This window comes from Xyrauchen texanus, chromosome 34 (genome assembly GCF_025860055.1).
Source record: "Xyrauchen texanus isolate HMW12.3.18 chromosome 34, RBS_HiC_50CHRs, whole genome shotgun sequence".
Lineage (NCBI taxonomy): Eukaryota > Metazoa > Chordata > Actinopteri > Cypriniformes > Catostomidae > Xyrauchen > Xyrauchen texanus.
Window position 1 is genome coordinate 10959030 of NC_068309.1, and position 18935 is coordinate 10977964.

The window sequence follows — 18935 nt, forward strand, 5'->3', positions numbered from 1 at the left end:
TTCACTCTGAAACAAGGATTATGTAATGTCAAACCTCTCCAACGGCTGGGTCCTGTTCTCCCAGTCCCACGATGATGATGCAATCTGCCTGTCTGATGCAGCGTTGAGTCCAGGGGGTGAGTGACACATCTGTCTGATACAGGACTATGCGATGGATGTCTTCCTGCTGACCTAGCCAACTTGACAACCTGTACTCATGCACACTGGTGTACAGAGGGAAAGAGTTGTACTTTCAGGTGCTTCGCATGGTATGTTCAAGTAACTTGATTTGTGCACTGTAAGTTAATTTGGTAAGAAACGACTACAAAAATGTAAATGTGATGTTATGTGTATACGCATGTCAAAACCGGGTCAGGTTGGAGTTGTCCATATTCTTGCTATTTTGCATTACACTATACTGAGATTGAAAAAAAAATAGACAATGATAAATAATGTCAATACACATAAAATCACTCATTTTGTAGTTGGCTAACTTTTCTGGTTGCTTGCGATTACTGGATGGAGATTATCCAAAAATAAGTTTCCACTAAAAAAGACATTTACATAACATTTAGAGCCGATTAAATATTTCAGTGCTGAGCTAAACAAGGAACAAATACATGATTTTTAAAATTTCCTAACCGATACAGTTGTTAAATAAAATGTGACATGGAAAAGCACAATTTCTGAAGCAACCACATCATTTCGTGTAGCTTCTATGACACCTTTGTCTTAAGTGTCAGCTTGCGTGTTTGGATGGGCTCAAACCGCAAGTCCAAAGTGCAAAACACTAGTCATGCACTCTAAATATTGTAACTAATTTTAAAATCATTGTCACCAATTGTTTTTTTTTGGGGTCACATTTAAAACTATTTCAGACACAGTTTGGAGATCTACTCTAGATATTCTGGGAAATGTGTGTTGAAGCCTTGTCTTTGTGGATCTGTTGTTGTTAAAATGTCAAATAAATGCCTGATAGATTGTAGCATGTCATTAAACCTGACAGAAACAAGGCAGCATTGGCACTTCAGGGCTCCTCGAGTAAAATCTATTCAGAAAAACAGCAAACTCAGTCCACAACAGAGACAAACATCAGCATTGGAGATCTCACACTGAGTTTGAGAAACATTAATTATGCGGCAGTAGAGGTGTGCGGAACAACTAATTTCACTGAAGTTTAAACTAATATTTTAGAGTCGACTAGTCTGAAAAGAAACCACCTTTCATAAAACATTAAAAACAAAATTGTTTATCTAACCAATTTAAAATACTTAATATATTCCAAATTCAACGTTAAATTACATTGAAAAGCAGCATTTATCTGCGACGTCCTCATTTTGTATTATGATCATTGTACATTAAATATTGAACATGACACGCATTCACTGAAACAACGTTTATGAATATTTAACAAGCATATTTATTGAAAACAATTGAATGAATAGTGCAGGACCATTAGAGCAACCCAGCCTGTTCACGCAAAGATTTAAAGAAGACTCAAATGTAAAAACATCCATAGGGACTTTCAAACGTTTCGAAATCTGATTCCCACACCACCACCGAAGTGATTTTTCTTGTCTAGCGAGAGGACATTTTCCTGCGCAAACAGCGAGTGAGAGAGGGAAGCAGCACACGCAGCTGGAGGTGAAATGAAACTTTGCATCTGATCCAGAAATACGAATTTTTTTTATAATATTTGCATAATTCTATTTTAAAAATCTAACATTAATATGATAATAATGTAAGCTCAGCCTCTGTAAAAAATATAAAGCCAAATGTAAATGTGTAAAATTTTGAATAGTTTAATGGGAGGGAAATATTAATGGACTAGTAAATCCATTGACGACTAGCAGCATCAGAACCATTTAGTCTCGTACATCTCCACTCAAGAGGACAGTTTATTTACAGGGTTTATTGTGTTGTTCAATTGCACATCACAAAACATATCTTCTTTCATCTCCCTCATCAAACAACTACTTTAATGTGTTAAGTTTGTTTTTTACAAGAAGCCAGAAGCATTTATTCATCTGAAAGTCTGCATCCATTAACAGAGAACTTTCATATTCTAATAGATGGAGTGGGCATACATTTATTAACTATTATACCACAGGGTACTTGATTCTGATTGGTTGACAGACCTTCTAAGGTGTGCAATTACATTTCAGTAATGCACAGCTATGAAGTATTTCCAGGTCTTGACCACAAAACCAAAGCCACATTTTTTCAAAGAGCTGCACAGGCTGCCACATCAAAATAACCAAATAAAACAAAGATGCTGGCTAAGTGAATCATATAACTATGGACTAGCATGCCAAATAAATAAATATTTTTCATCCTTTTATTCTCAATCACATTTTTAACTGCTTTCTATTCTTAATAAACAAATAGAGAAAAACTAAAAGTTTATCCAGTCAGAATTTATTCCTTGATGCTTACAAGCAAAATGTGACAGCTGTTTCACAAATCACATGCCCGAAGCATCACTTGAGTTTGAGCTCCACCCCCTCAGGCCTTCATTTTTTCAGAATCCCTCAACAGTGCAAAGAATGAGCAACTAAAGTCGGAATGTCAGATTCATCAGCCAATTAGATTTATTTATTTGTTCTTGGTGGGTGTGATCTTTAGGTTATGTCCCAGTCGAGGCCTTCTAGCTGTCTATGAGTGACACTATCACGCTTGAATTACATTACAAGAGTGAAAAGCGTAAGACCAAGCTGTCTGAGGAGTCTGCTGTCATCACTGCTGGTATTGCCGTTGAGAAAGAGATCCTTATAGATTTAAAAACACAAGATGTTTTGCATGACCGTGTGATTGCTTAATTTATTAATCAGGAAAGGAGGACTGATTTCACTTCAAGTAAATTGGTAAGTGCTTTTTGCATTGTAATAGTAACATCAGGAGTTTTCTAAGTGTAAATGATGCTACTTGAGCATTCAGTTCCATTACAATCGGAAAGTCAGATTTTCCAACTTCCTACTAGGAAAAGTGCAATGGAATGCATCTTGAAGTCAGAAAGAATTACAACTTGTAGGCTCGTGTAGAAATTCTCAACTCCGATTTCATCGAGATGCAGGGGCATGATGTCACACAAACATGTCGACACTCAGGGAGATATACAAAGTAAGTGATAAACATTCAGTTTATTAAGTAATATCTATAAATTAGTTTGTTTCCAAATTACATGATATTAAAGCTTGTTTAACAAACGCCTGCAGAAACAGGTTATAAAACATTATAATCTCTCTTGATAATCGTACACCTGAAGCACAAATTCTAGCACTGCAGCATTGTTTATAAGTTGGGTTGCTAGGAGACATCCCTAATGAGATTCAAACCCCATCTAAGGTAACAGGAGCATTGCAGTTCTGTATCGGGGAATGGAATGCATTTATGGTCGGAGATATCAAGTAGGAATATCCCATATCCAACTTGAATGGAACGCAGCATAACCGTGTACCCTGACGAAACACAATTTATTGCAAGCAACTTTTAAATCGCACATTTTTTTTATAGATCTTTCTAGGTATTATAGACCTCCATGGTAGATTCATATGAAAAATTATGATTTTTGAATGTCTGTTCAGGAGACGTTCATTTCACAAAACAGTCATGCTGCAGTTAAAATTATGCTTGTTGAGCATTAAGTGTCATTTCAAGTTCTGGCTTTCATGTGTGGACGTGTTAAATTGTCAATTGGTATTACTAGTTAGCTTTGACATAATGTATGATGCCCAAAGGCAAAGGGTGTCTTATTCATTGTGAAACTCTTAATAGCTTGAATCACACTGATGGCCTATACTTTAAATGCACGGCCCACCAATGAGTATGACAATTTCAATAATATCTGAAAAAACTAATATTATATGTGGAACACACCCTTGCTCTCTTCTCTTGCTCTCCTACACTCTCACACAGCTAGGGTTAGAGTGACACATACATACGCACATACATAGACACTCGCGAGCAAGACACAGAAACTTGACTTTATGAATACAATAGCTTTGCAACTAAAAAGCGACATACAAATATAGTGATGTACCACCTTGATCAAGAGAAGTGTAAACGAACATCTTGTCGATTTGAAGCAATGTTACTGACAAACACAGCTGATGAAAGCCACGGCATACACAGGTAATCACGCACACACGTATTGATAACCATGGTCTAAGCAGAATAACTGGCTCTGGACCACTGAATTATATGAATTGAATTATGAATAAAAAAAATAATGCTCACACGGATTGCATCACCACCTTGGGTGTGCATAATAATTCAGTAATAAAGTAATCCAAGGAGCTGTCGTCAATTATTCCTTAAATATTTAATGTCACATAAACATTATAAAGAGCTAATTATGGTTCTTAGTTCTTATTGGGCAAGAGGCATTCCAAAAGTGCAAATATTTAGTTTAACAGAATGAGGATGTTTCACTGTTTGTATCACCCCACTTGTCTGTACACAGTATTCCAGACTCTCAGTCTGTGCACTGCTTGGAGACACATAAAGGTTGATCCTGACCTGCACTGACTTTGTCACTATTCTTGTTAGTGGAGCAAAAATAGACAAAATAAAAGTTACTTAATGTCAACCTTTTGTTTATAGAACTATTGTATTAAAGTAAATTCAAACTCACAATCATGATGTTGTACTGAATATCACCACGGCTGTTGATCTGTTCTGAAATTTAGTCCAACAACCCTCGCTTGTGTGATATTGCTAAATCAACTAATATTTGATGTCACTTTGATGTCGTACCTGTCTAATGCAGCAGATCCAAGGTGCTGTTTGATGATGTCACTCGTCAAAAGGAGAGTGGGACCTGGGAACACATATAGAAGCACATAAAAACAGATTATAGTGATTGTCCGCAATACATTTCACTCAATATCTTAATTAAACTTTCTATCCTACTGTACGCCTGATTATTAAAAAAATGTTTTATAATAAAATGCATATTGCCGTGTCCTAAAAGCCTTTCTCTGCCATTGTGGTCCTACTCCGAGTCCAGACTTTACTAATGTATTGCAGCATGGCTGTAGTAGTCCATTGTGAAGTCTGCACCAGTACAGACTAAATGCTGCATTGGAGGCATTCTCAAAGTGGGTGACTATGAGCACCCTACTGAATCATAAAATGACAAATGGGACACCTATGGTCTTGTGGACTTAACGGACATGCGTGCACGACAGCAACAAGACTACAAGTCCATTATGTGTGCCATTTGGGACAGGGGCCTTTGATCCTCACCGATAGCCAGGAGTGCATGCTGAAGTTCCAGGGTGAAAGCAGTCAGAGGGACCTCTTCTGATACTGGGAGCACAGTGACAGTGGAAAGGTTTGAGGCAGGGTTCCCTGCATCCCATTTACTTCCTGGGGTGTGCAGAGCCAGACTGCGAGCTTAAGCAACATAGGGAAATGTTAAAATAGCACCAGATACACAGAAGTAATTATGCATCAGCCAGGCTCATGTGTAGCCTGGAAACCTCTGCCTCTGATGGAGCAGTTAAAGACTGAACATTGATAGTTGTTTTATTCACACACACCTGTCAAAGGTCCATTAACCTGCTGGAGGATTTTCTGTCCGAGCAGGTGAATAAGCCTTGTGACTACCTAATGAGATTAAATAAACAGATCAGGTGCCGAAGGAACTCTTATCAGACTGTAAAGCAGATGCAGTGCGGTTGACTTGCCTGTGGGAATTTCCTCTTAATGGAACTGAGAGCTCCCTCGGGTAGTTTAGCTAGTTCTGAGTCTCGAACAGCATGAACAGTAGTTGCTCTGTTCTGATGGGTCAGAGCTTCCACCTGTATTCTCACACACACACACACACACACACACACACAATAATAAACGTAAACACAATGCAGTGATTGATTTTTAAGCTTGCTAAGGTACAAAAATGTGCATTATAAAGAATAATGTACTGTACATATTGCCTGATTTAAAAAAAGTGAGGAACCAAGACATTATTTCTTCAGTTGCACATAAGAGCAATATCAAGAATACAAATTGAGTCAATCTATGACGTAGATGGAGGCTAAATCTGGATCTTCAAATCAGGCCTTCGTTCACATCACTCAGTGGCATGAATAACGCACCATCGCTGCTCTCCAGTGCACGTAACCATGGCATCGCCATGGCCAGGTATTCTTAGCAGCATAGAAATTACAACGGGTATGAAGAGTAATGAATAACAAGATTGTACGATCTCTCTGGAAATACAGAGTTATCTAAATAAGCAAGTCTGCCATCTCTGGAGCACACCTGTGGCACGGATTTGTAAGAATACATAAATGCCATTGGTATGCAGTGGCATTGATGTATTCTTGATGTATTCTTTAACAGCACATTTAATGAGCAAAGTTACTATAGCAAGTAAGCAATTATATGTAATAGAGTATTAATGGATTAAATGCTAAAAAACAAGATCCCTGTGATATTTTAGCAAAAGAGAGGTAATAGAGTGTAATGAACAGTGGGCAAAAATGGGCAGGAATAATGACGTTATAAGACAGGGCTTGGCAATAAGGATTTTTTCAGCCACTCCGGTCAGGACAGCAGTTCGGATTTTGACTTTACCTCACATCAGTTTCATTGCCCACAAAAATATGAAGGCTTTGAAAGCAAATATGACATTAGTAGTTTAGTTTTCTATATACTATAGCTATAATATTACTCAATTATACATTCAACTAAACACAATAAAAAAAATAAAAAAACAATGTTATACATGACTGATTTGTTTATAATTTTCAACCAATTAATATTAATGCTTCAAAAGCTATCATAAGTCTTTCCCACAAAGTTAGCCAGCTTTAGATAATACCTTGGGGATGTATTTAAATTAACACAATTCAAAAATGTTAATGTCTGCAAGGCATAAAAGCACATGTACATTATTGAAAAACATTAAATCTAGTGAAAACTCAGTATTGGCCAGTTTTCGATGATTCTATTTGCCGTTGGAATGTTTTCTAGTTTCCGGTCTCATTAGAAGCAATGAAAAAACTACCAATACAATTTTAAGTGTTAGTTGGAGTAAAACTGAGTTCAGGCTCAACTTGTGCTGTTGTAAGCTTAAACTCTGATGGGCGAGGTACTGTATCTCTAAAGAATAGGCACTATGGAAACACATGCCTTTTATTTTATTTTGTTTTATTTTTTACAAATGTAATACACTAAACATCACATTATCCACAAAGAACATAAGCCGATGCGAGCGAAAACACTGGAAAATGGAAACAGGCTTTCGTTATGAATCATGGAACAATTCCACATCAAGGTAAAGGGTGAATAGAACAAGAGACAATGCTGTGACAGTGCTGTTTTTATTGTGTCATAATTTTTCAATCAATATTTAATCATGTCAGATTTATAAATTTTAGTAATGTTTTGGTTTAGTCAATTCTAGGTGAGGAAAGCAGCATTGACATTAATGTGTAAAATGACTAAAACCTGTAAAACTGTAACCAACCAAACATTTACCAATAACTGAAAAATGTATAATCACTTAATTATGTATCAGGGTATCTGCAGGTACAAAGGAATGAAATGTAATACTTTTATTTTAAGACTGTTTAAAGTTAAATAAAAGAAAGATTTAAGACCACTTTCACATTTAAATAATTGTTTAAAATATATTAAATAATAAAATGATCAGGTCAATACAAAACCACTTAGGCTACTTGGATGTCTCTGGAAATTTAATTGTGCATTTATGCGTTTTCTTTTATAAATAATATAATATAATATATAATTTTTAAAATGTCTTAAGAATTCATTATGAATGCATTACTGAATGTAAACTGGTTTTAACCAGTCGGAGAACTCAATCTTTTGGAACCCAGCGCATTCCATACTGCTATAACAGCTCTGTTAGCATGCAAATTAGTTACCAAAGTTGCCAACAAACAATAAAAACACACGTTTGCTGTTTTAAGCATCTCATCTTTTCACGCCCCAAAATGTAAGACCTCTGCAAGCAATATTTAAAACTTCTTGTATTTTAAGGTTTTCAAGACTCTTTATGGCCTTAAATATTAAAAAGTGAATTTAAGTCTTTTTAAGTACCCATGGGTACCCTGTCCATTGGAACATATCTACACATATTTTATAATGCAGTACTGTAACTATTTATAAAAGCAATAAGGCACTTATAAGGCTGTGTTTTATTGTAAATATTTTAGGCACTACGATGCTCGTCATGCCTTCCATGAACAGGTAACAAATGCAGGTAAAAAAATAAAAATAAAGTCAGGAATAAGATTGCTATGACAGCAAAGTGGTCTATTCCAGTACAAGTCATGCATGTGCAAAAGCTCACCACTCCAATGAGATCTCCTCTGCCATACTCTCCCGTCAGCTCCTTTTTCCCATCCTCCTTTCTGATGACGGAACGCAAGCGGCCACTAAGCACTATAAAAGTACTGTCAGACTTATCACCCTGCCTGAGAAAGAGAGAGAGAGGGAGGGAATCGTGTGTCATAAAAGATTTAGGAGATGCTGAGAGAGCTTCTTTGTCTTAGCCAGAGGCCTGAAAAGAGGAAGTCGCCAAGTTTATTCAATTGTATTCTGTCCAAAACTCTCACAGAGGAATTACACTATTATCACAGTTTATCTGCAATCTATTTTCAGCTGAGCCAAGAACACAGCATGGAGGACATTTAAAACTAATACATAGTAATCAAGGTACTGTGTTTAACCTTAAAAAAAAAAAGAAAGCGGCAATGAGAAAAGAGAGCAGGTGAAATATGGAGAAGATATAAGTGGTAAATATGAGAGAAAATGAAATAGACCTGTAGACAGCTCTGCCCGCCTCCACAGCCATCCAGTCAAGGGCAAAGTCAATCTGTCTGACGAAAGATGACATCCTTCTTACGACAGTATGAGCAACATTCAGCACCACTGTGGGCTCAGCTCGCATGATCCTGAGAGAACACACACATACAGTATATATGTGTGCATATAGGAGAATGAGTCAATGCATCTGCTGGAGAGCCTACCTGTCATAGTGAACAAGCGCTTCAATTAATAAGACCCTAAATTACACTTTAGATCCTCAGATTCTTATTCAAGACATTTGAAAGGTTGGACAGAAATACTGTTTACAATGTCTGCACACATTTCTGCAAATTACTTCTGTGTTTTCTGTACAGCTGGTCAAGACAATATATTATTGTATGCACTTTTTCAGATAAACCTGCTTCTAAACAACAGAAAAACAAAACGAACTGTGACTGGATGCTTTAAATGTTACAAAAAGTGCAGAACACAATCCTATAAAATGAGTGTTTGTTTGTCGCCTACTCATAGAAGTGCGTTTTAGAGATGGACAGGAAGCTGCAGTCACGGTGCGCCCGCACAGTAAAGATGAGAGGTTCGCCTGTCAGCACGGCCATCTGACCCACCAGCTCTCCTGGGCGAGCCACGAACAGACACGTATCCTCCTCCCTGTCGATCATCCGCTGGTATACATGCAGCGTACCTGAGATAACAAACTGCACACTCACTTCCTAAAGGACACACATCCACACACAGTCAAAAAAGTAATTCAGTCAGGGTAATGCATTTCAAAGAAGAAATCCAAAGATACATTCATGTTCTATTGGAATAAGCCCACTCAGAATCCAAACACATATTTCAAATTTTCTGCGCTTATATTGTGGGTGAACATCAGCAGAAATCTGTGAATTGGATGCAAAATATGGTTAAATAACTTAACCATAGCTGAAACTACAACAATGGTAGCAAATGGAAGCATTTTCAAAATATACAAAATATCTAATAAACAAACATACAAGAGGAAGGGGATGAGCAGAATATGTGAATGATCGGTATTAAAGTTCTAGTCTGGCCTAGTGACTTTAAAAGCTTCAATCATGCCCCATAATGTTTTTAGAAAGCAAACAAACATACATTTTTGATAATATGATCAGTATGCAAACATTCAAACGGTGTATCAAAACCTAATGAGCTGCCACTCTAGACAGTATTTTTGGGCATCATTGGCATGTTTCTCACACAAGGACTGTCTGATATTCTAGATATCAAATAATCCTACCTTCTAAAATATGTTATTTTGGCAATATCACGTACATGCTTACTAGGGATGTCATTAAATATGCATATTTCGATTACTGATCGACATGTTATTTTATCGATATATTGTTGAGGCATCAATATATTAAAATCAGTTGACATTTAAATAAGAAGCCTAATTTGCATGCTTTCCAGTTCACTCAGTTGGACTTCTGTTAAACAGTCTGGTGTAACAGTGTTGGGTGACCACAAAAGGGTGATATAATACTCCTGAAGACAGTCGTAGGTAGGAAAGGCACAGATATCACACACACACACACACACACACACACACACACACACACACACATGTTGTGTTTCCATGTTTTATGGGGACTTTCCATAGACATAATGATTTTTATACTGTACAAACTTTATATTCTATCCCCTAAACCTAACCCTATCCCTAAACCTAACCCTCACAGAAAACTTTCTGCATTTTTACATTTTCAAAAAACATAATTTAGTATGATTTATAAGCTGTTTTTCTCATGGGAACCGACAAAATGTCCCCACAAGGTCAAAAATTTCGGGTTTTACTATCCTTATGGGGACATTTGGTCCCCATAAAGTGATAAATACATGCTCACACACCACTAATGTGGTGCAGCAGATGGCAGTCCAAAGTTAGAAAGATTTTGGTACTTTCAGAATGAACTAATAGACGATGAGTTTTCAGGTTAGTGTATAAAACCGGTGTAACTGCACAATCTGAATATTTAGAAAAGGCGATATTAATTATACAGTTTATCTGGATGTAGCCTTGAATAGGTCTTTCATTCATGCTGTCAAACCATAAATTAACATAAGTAACTGAAAATACTTTGTGTTGGCTATATGAAAGATACAATATACATCCAGTGATGGCAAGAGTACATAATCTTAGTCCTTCGATAATGAGTTGGGTCGAATTTAATAGAAAAATATGCGAGTTGGGCCCTGAGGTGATCCTTTAATTTACCCTGTCGCTCACACTTTTCCAAAGTTGTGTTGAGCAATATTTTTAAAAAGACAAAGAATATTGTGCAATGAGCAGCCCTATTTATATCTGAAAAATAACCTGATATATATATATATATATATATATATATATATATATATATATATATATATCGATAATCATTGGGAAAATCTTCCAATTATCAATGCGTGAAAAAGGCATTGATCCCAAGCTTAACGCTGACATAATCCTGTTTATGAAGTTGCCTCTTATGCAAAGCATCACAAATCAAACACATATGAGGTTCCAACTCTGTTGGGATGATGTCTGTTCAAGATGTCTCACCTGATCTCCTTGGCGAGCTACAATAGATCCAGCCTTAACCTGATGCAGTGTCACCCTGCCCTCCAGCAAACTGGGGTCCTAAACACACACAGCACAAATAAAAATATTTTACATTTAAATAATACATTTAACATGAACCCAATTCCAAGTGTTGGAGGTGTACATTAACCTGCAGCTGAAAAACACCCAGCAGGTCTTTCTTGGCAGCCTGGAATATGGCTCCTATTTTACTGGGGGGCACGTCAGAGCATGGCGCATTGTCCGTGTAATGAATCACAGCAGATGGAGCTTGCTGCATGGTCACACTCTTCTTCAAAATGGACTGAAGAAAATATAAACGTGAATGAAAAATGATCAGAAATTTTCAAACCTCTAGAGATATTAGAAGGAACTGAAAGAGAGTACATGGTGGGTGAGAAACCTTGTAAATTACAGGACTGGATGGAGGATCGTCTATGGTGACTCGGGCCCGTTCGTAAGCCATGTTCAGGTCGTTTCCTGCCACCCCTGCATAAGTGGGATTTAGGTAATATAATTAGGTAATACATGGTAAATAAGTTCACAATGCACACGATTCAGATTTGTTTTTCCAAATCCAATTTTTAGGATTGACTGTCGGCACAGTTATTGTGCAAGAGACAGTGTGCTCAGGGAGTGTAGTTAATTTCTGGGTATATATATATATTGTTTGCTTAAGATATAAATGTAAGAACCTGCATAGTGCCAAGAGACTTTCTTCTACAACAAATGAGAGTTCAAGCTGTAAGTATGGTAAGACAGAAGTTTGCAGATGGAATTAGAGATATTAAACAATGGAGGAGGCATTACCGAATTAAACCATTAAAAGAACTGTTCACCCAAAAACTGAAAATTCTCTCATTATTTACTACCCCTCATGACATCCTAGATGTGCATGACTTACTTTCTTTTGCTGAACACAAACAAAATATTTTTAGAAGAATAATTCTGCTCTGTAGGTCCAATTTAAGTAAATGGTGACTGAAAATGTTAAGCTCCAAAAACAATCCATAAAACTCCAGTGGTTTAATTCATGTTTAAGCGATCTAACTGATTTTGGGTGATAACAGACTAAAATGTAACTCCTTTTTCACTGTACATCTTGCCATTGCATTCTCTATGCACGTTCAAGCTCGATAACACTTCCTTGTGCTTGACGTATGCACAGAGCACTAGGAAGTGTGATCGAGCTTGAAATCATGATCGCCCAGGAGACTACTAATGTCCTTTTTATCGTGAAAAATGAGTTACATTTTAGTCTTTTCTCACTCAAAATCAATTGAATCGCTTCAGAAGACATGGATTAAACCACTGGAGTAGTATGGATGAGTTTTATGCCATCTTTGTGCTTTTTGGAGCTTCAAAGTTTTGGTCACCATTCACTTGCATTAAATGGACCTGCTTCTAAAATCTTCGTTTGTGTTTTGCAGAAGAAAGTCATACACATCTGGAATGGCATAAGGGGGAGTTAATGATGAGAATTTTCATTTTTCTTGAACTATTGCTTTAATATTTTTTAATTATGCTCTGGCCTCATTTCTAAAAAATATAATTTTTATTGAATTTTAAACCTCATACGAATGTGGCTTTTTTCTTATCAGAGAAACAAATGTGTTTTGGGCTGCCTTTTGGGAGAAAGCCTTGGCTACTGAAAAGCAGAATCTGTGTGAGTGGAAAATGGTGGATGATCTATCATACAGTGTGGTGTTACCTGTCCTCTCAATAGGCATTGAGACAGAGCGAGACCTGTGCACAACTGAGGATGCGTTTTCATATGAACCAGCTTGCCCTCCATCTGAGTGATGAGAAATTTATATCACTCTCAAAACAACCATGCATGACCAAAATTCTATAAATGTGAATTTATTTGGAAATAATACTGTAGCTGAATGAAGAAATGAAGTGATGTGTTTTTGTTGTGCACCAGAGTCTGTAAAGTGCTCTCCAGAGCTGTGCAGGTGCTCGTCTTCTGATGTTGTCTGAAAGTGGGGCTTGCGCGGGACTCTAATGGGACTCCCTTCAGCGAGCACACTGTTGACTGTGAAAACCGGTACTGCTTGTCTTTCCTACACACACACACACACACACACACACACACGTCATTAGACACACTTACAATCATCTAGCACTGGCACACAGAAAATAATTTTATTCTTCTAAGCAAAAGCCATACTGCTATACTGAAAGATAGAACTTCTTACTTCACAAAGTTACACTCTTAATTACTCACATTAATGTTTTACTGGTCAATGAAGTGATGCAAATTTTTGTGTTATATTAATTTATTCAATTCATATAATGACTTGTATACAACAATTCCATGATGTATATGTTTCAACTTTATGAATGAAAATTCATTTTGACATTTCTTTGGCATGGTATGTTATCATTTATTTGAATGAAGTGGAGCAGTTTTGTTTTAAAATAGTATACATATTTTGAATTAACCTTTTAAAAAAACATCTGTCTGCAAAATCAGATGGGTAGTATAATCAACAAACATGAAGCTGTTTTGTTCATTTTCAAGAAAACCATAAAACAGGAAATTACATGAAAGTGAGGACCCATGTGAACCTTCATGACTGTCTCAACATCATAGTCAAGTCTCCTAAAAATATCAGAGATTTTGACCTTTTTATGACTTGGCAAAGTTGGTTGAGGTTGTTAAATGGTATAACCCCAAGAAAACGTCATGATATTCATGATTAAAAGGTCATTTGTACAAAATATATGCATATACATTCACATTCAAGGTAATTCGGGGAAAGTATTCAAGAAACATAAATGATAGCTAGTGCTGTCAGTCGACATCTTTTTTTTTTAATCGTGATTAATCACAGAAATCGCTGAAATTTGACACTATATACAGTCAAAGTCAGAAGTTTACATACACCAAATACATTTAAACTTCCTGACATTTAATCATAGACAATATTCCCTGTCTTAGGTCAGTCAGAGAGACTTATTTACTTCAGCTTTTATTTCTTTCATCACATTCCCAGTGGGTCAGAAGTTTAAATCATCTTTGTTAGTATTAGGTAGCATTGCCATTAAATTGTTTTACTTGAGTCAAATCTTTTGTGTAGCCTTCCACAAGCTTCTCACATTAAGTCGCTGGAATATTGGACCATTCCTCCAGACAGAACTGGTGTAACGGTGTCAGGTTTATAGGCCTACTTGCTGGCACAGGCTTTTTCAGTTCTGTTCACAAGTTTTATATCGGATTGAGGTCAGGGCTTTGTGAAGTGCACCAGTCCCTCCTGCAGCAAAGCACCCCCACAACACAATGCCGCCACACCAAGCTTCAAGGTTGGGATAGTGTTCTTCAGCTTGCAAGACTCACCCTTTTTTCTCCAAACATAACAACGATCATAATGGCCAAAACAGTTGGACATTTCTCAAAAAAGTGAGATCTTTGTCCCCAAGTGCACTTGCAAACTGTAGTCTGGCTTTTTTTATGGCAGTTTTGGAGCAGTGGCTTCTTCCTTGCCGAGCAGCCTTTCATGATATGTGAATATAGGACTCGTTTTACTGTGGATATAGATACTCACTACCTGTTTCTTCCAGCATCTTCACAAGGTCCTTTGCTGTTGTTCTGGGATTGATTTGCACTTTTTGTACCAAACTATGTTCATCTCTAGGAGACATAATGTATCTCCTTCCTGAGCAGTATGATGGCTGCATGGTACCATGGTGTTTATACTTGTATACTATTGTTTGTACAGATGAGCATGGTACCTTCAGGCATTTGGAAATTGCTCCCAAGGATGAACCAGATTTGTGGAGGTTCACAATATTGTTTTTGAGGTCTTGGATGATTTCTTTTGATTTTCCCATGATGTCAAGCAAAGAGGCACCGAGTTTGAAAGTAAGCCTTAAAATACATCCACAGGTACACCTCCAATTCAGTACACCTCCTATCAGAAGCTTACTGGCAAATTATCTAATGGCTAGATATAATTTTCTGGAATCTTCCAAGCTGCTTAAAGGCACAGTTAACTTAGTGTATGTAAACTTCTGACCCACTGGACTTGTGATATAGTCAATTAAAAGTGAAACAATCTGTCTGTAAACAAATGTTGGAAAATTTGTGGCACAAAGTAGATGTCCTAAACGACTTGCCAAAACTATAGTTTGCTAATATGAAATCTGAGGAGTGGTTAAAAATTTCTTTTTAATGACTTCAACCTTAGTGTATATAACCTCTGACATCAACTGTATGCTTTATTTCTTGTCAAAATACATTTATTTTCATCTTAGGAAAGTAAGCAGGACAATATGTAGCAATACAATGCTTTATTAACATTTTCCAAACAATATAGTATAAAGATAGAAATGCACTAAAATAGCACCAATTCAAGTAACATAAACGTTTCCCAAAGTCTAAGTGGGACTTTGACTAATTGGAAGTAATTTATGTTTAAGTTAAAGTATTAATGCATGTCATAAATACATAGTCATAAATAGTCACTAAATAATTTTTGGTTTCAGGTTTTGTCCAATCTGTAAAAACACTTTGTCCACCCTGTTATGCATGATATTTTATTTATTTATTTTTACAAAACTGTCATAAGGTCAACAAAAACAAAGCTGGTTGGCAGGTTTCAGCTTTTAAGAACACGAAGGCCCATACATTTAAATCATAAGTCTATCAAACTGTTGTTCATTTGTCCCTAACAGGGTAAACATTTTTGGTCCTTCCTTTCATTTATTTTGTTTCATAAATGCTTAAATATGTTTACCTGAGCTAGAACAAAATCATTTTTCAAATCTCCCTATCATTATTACACAAGAAGTGATTTTAAAAACGGTGTTTGATTTTCTAAATATTATGATTTCGAAAAGGCACTGAATACCAGGAATGACCCATGTGTTCACGCATTCATTCTGACAGCCCTAATTAAAACATTTTACTTAATGGTTATACCACTAATTTTCATGGTTATTAAATCAACTTTTAGTGAAATGGTATAAATGTTTTTCAAAGCTGTATAAAATCAACACGGCTACAAAAAGTACATTTTTAAAACTACTTGATAAATGTGTTTTCACTAGAATTTTCCTTTTCATCATCCTCATTCGTCACTGACCTGGATTAATTTTTACAATCATTTGTGCTTTTTCAGAACAAACATACCCCAATTCAGCTGATCAAAAGTGAGTGTAGTGTTCTTTTGACACGTAACTTTGCCTGTTGTTGAGACTAAGTTGTTTTTTTAGTAGAAGGGAGAGCCAATTTCACAGCACAAGTCAAAAGTACTCTTAAATCAAAACAGAAAACAACTCCCTTGGCCTGTCTATGCTCCTGTGATGACGAAAGAGGCTGATGTAATGAGATGACATGTGTAGTTGTATGTAGGGATGTGCTGTGCCATGCATTGAAGGTTGATGGGAGATTTTAACCCCAGAGGGCATTAAAGCCTATCCTTTAAAGGAGAGCTGAGGTCTTATGACTCATGTCATTCAAACGGACTGAGTTTTATGGCTCAACTGTAGGAGTGATTATGCCACATTATGGTGGTTAATGTAGCATGAAATAACACGGTGTGTGTGTGTGTGTGTGTGTGTGTGTGTGTGTGTGTGTGTGTGTGTGTGTGTGTGTGTGTGTGTGTGTGTGTTCTTAAAAGTAATAATTCTGAGATGCATGTATACTCTCTCTAACCTGATTGAAAAGCTCGGTCGTCAGCCCCAGGTAGTGGTGAAGTGCTAGAAAAGTGACTCTCTGCAGACGCACCATGATTATCTAAACAGCCACAGGCAGACAAAGAAACCAAAAAGATGGTTATGACATTACAACCATGAGCACATTTAAGTCAACATGAAATCAAAATAGACCCATCTGTATTTAATTTCTTAATTCACATCCCTGTTCATATTGTGTACGGTTCAGAAGTGCATGTTATTTCAAGAATAATGTGTACACATACAAAGAATTGTATACAAAAATAAAAATGCATGTCTGTGTAATCTTACATCAAAATCGAATAACTTGCCCTGCCTCTGAAACAACTTTACACCTTCGCTTACCCTAACGAATGACAGAGTGGGCTATGCCAATATCAGTTAGCCAATCATAAGTCAACATCAGTAAATAAGTAGAATATGGCCCCTATAAATACAGAATTTTTGATGTTCAGTAAGACTAAAATCATGTTGATGCAGACACCATATGTACCTGAATGACTCTCACTAGAGTCTCAGGGTATTTCTCAAACACAGACTGGAAAGCTGAAGCAGGCAGACGCAATATGGTAGACCTGACCGCTGCACGTGCCGACACAGTCTTATAAGGAGCAGGATAACCCTTGAGAATGAAGGGAGAGAGAGGAAGGATCAAGCATTAATCTCTTTGGACTGGAACTGGATAAGCAGTCAAAAAATAGACAAGACAATGTACCGTGATGATGTCTAGAATGCTGAGCAGACTGTGAACACTGTCCCCGGGCAATACGTCCTTCACCACAGGATCTGTGCCATCCTTAAAAAACAATGCACTTAATAAGTCCAGAGTGACTTTCACACTTAGTACCCATTAAGTAACCTGAGGTTAAGTGTCTCAATCAAAGCATGATGGTGATGCTCATGATTAAATTCTTGCAGGCTTCATATCTATAACCTTTCGGGCAGTATCCTAGACGTACTAAGCCACAACACCCCGCTTTAAACCAATTGTCACTATTTAATTTCTTCAACAAAGTTTAGGGCCATATTCCAACTTCTTGAGGTATCACCCTGGGATGCTTTTTAAACCGTATTGAAGGAGTTCCCATCTGTATGCTGGGCACTTATTAGATGCTTTTCTTAATTATTCGGTCCATTATAAATGTAAAAATAATAATTATAATGATGATAATGATAATAAGCACTGAAAAATAAATCATGGTTCGAGGTGAACGTGTTTGCAGCCTATATATCTGTGATTAAAACATAAAATAATACAGAGTTGTGTTCACAATGAACTGCTCTGTGGAAATAAAGTGAACTGAACTCAAAACACACCCTGAGCTGAGATGTCACTCATAGACGATACTGTTCTTTCAAAAAAAAAAAAAAAACGATCAGAAGACAAAGAAAGAAAGAAAGAAAGAAAGAAAGAAAGAAAGAAAGAAAGAAAGAGTGAGAACCTTTTACAGGTGTGTGTGTTCCACAAGACAGCACACATCCGTACAAACATACATGCACATAGATGGCTTTTCTGTCATCTATACTTAATAATATAATTAAGTGTGTTTCTTCAAGCATGTGTCTGTCTCTCTATGGGCAAATTCATTCTAATATTAATTTGATTATAATAATAGCCTAGTAATAATAATTTAATACATGGGAAAACGAGCCAAATATTGTCTTGATATCATCAAAAGCATCAGCTATTGGCGATCACTCTGATACACTGATGTGCATTGCTCTCTATAAATTAACAAAATGTTCAGACAGTCTCCTGCTGGTTTCTCCGACACATTCAGCATCATTACCGCTTTTGCTGGTGTCGCTGCAGCTCGCTTCATGCGTGCACTTGTAAAATTTATATTTTAAAGGCTCATTATTGCGGTTTAGTATTTCTCTGTAATGTACAACA

At 36.7% G+C, this 18935-nt stretch overlaps 1 protein-coding gene across 2 annotated transcripts in view; it reads right to left on the reverse strand.

The window, feature by feature from the left end:
- The window catches only part of LOC127627804 (patatin-like phospholipase domain-containing protein 7), a 38960-nt gene that overhangs the window by 10468 nt on the left and 9557 nt on the right, over nucleotides 1-18935 (reverse strand). Inside the window, exons 9-24 of one of the 2 annotated variants that reach the window (XM_052104356.1) lie at nucleotides 17757-17837; nucleotides 17535-17663; nucleotides 17022-17102; nucleotides 13284-13425; nucleotides 13071-13154; nucleotides 11763-11848; nucleotides 11511-11663; nucleotides 11342-11419; nucleotides 9286-9491; nucleotides 8775-8906; nucleotides 8303-8426; nucleotides 5670-5783; nucleotides 5523-5589; nucleotides 5227-5376; nucleotides 4735-4798; nucleotides 35-203 (exon numbers count right to left, since the gene is read on the reverse strand). In XM_052104356.1, the coding sequence (XP_051960316.1) occupies nucleotides 35-203; nucleotides 4735-4798; nucleotides 5227-5376; nucleotides 5523-5589; nucleotides 5670-5783; nucleotides 8303-8426; nucleotides 8775-8906; nucleotides 9286-9491; nucleotides 11342-11419; nucleotides 11511-11663; nucleotides 11763-11848; nucleotides 13071-13154; nucleotides 13284-13425; nucleotides 17022-17102; nucleotides 17535-17663; nucleotides 17757-17837 (1860 nt within the window). Of the gene's footprint in view, nucleotides 1-34; nucleotides 204-4734; nucleotides 4799-5226; nucleotides 5377-5522; nucleotides 5590-5665; nucleotides 5784-8302; nucleotides 8427-8774; nucleotides 8907-9285; nucleotides 9492-11341; nucleotides 11420-11510; nucleotides 11664-11762; nucleotides 11849-13070; nucleotides 13155-13283; nucleotides 13426-17021; nucleotides 17103-17534; nucleotides 17664-17756; nucleotides 17838-18935 lie in introns of both variants that reach the window. The other variant, XM_052104357.1, reaches the window with a different exon arrangement.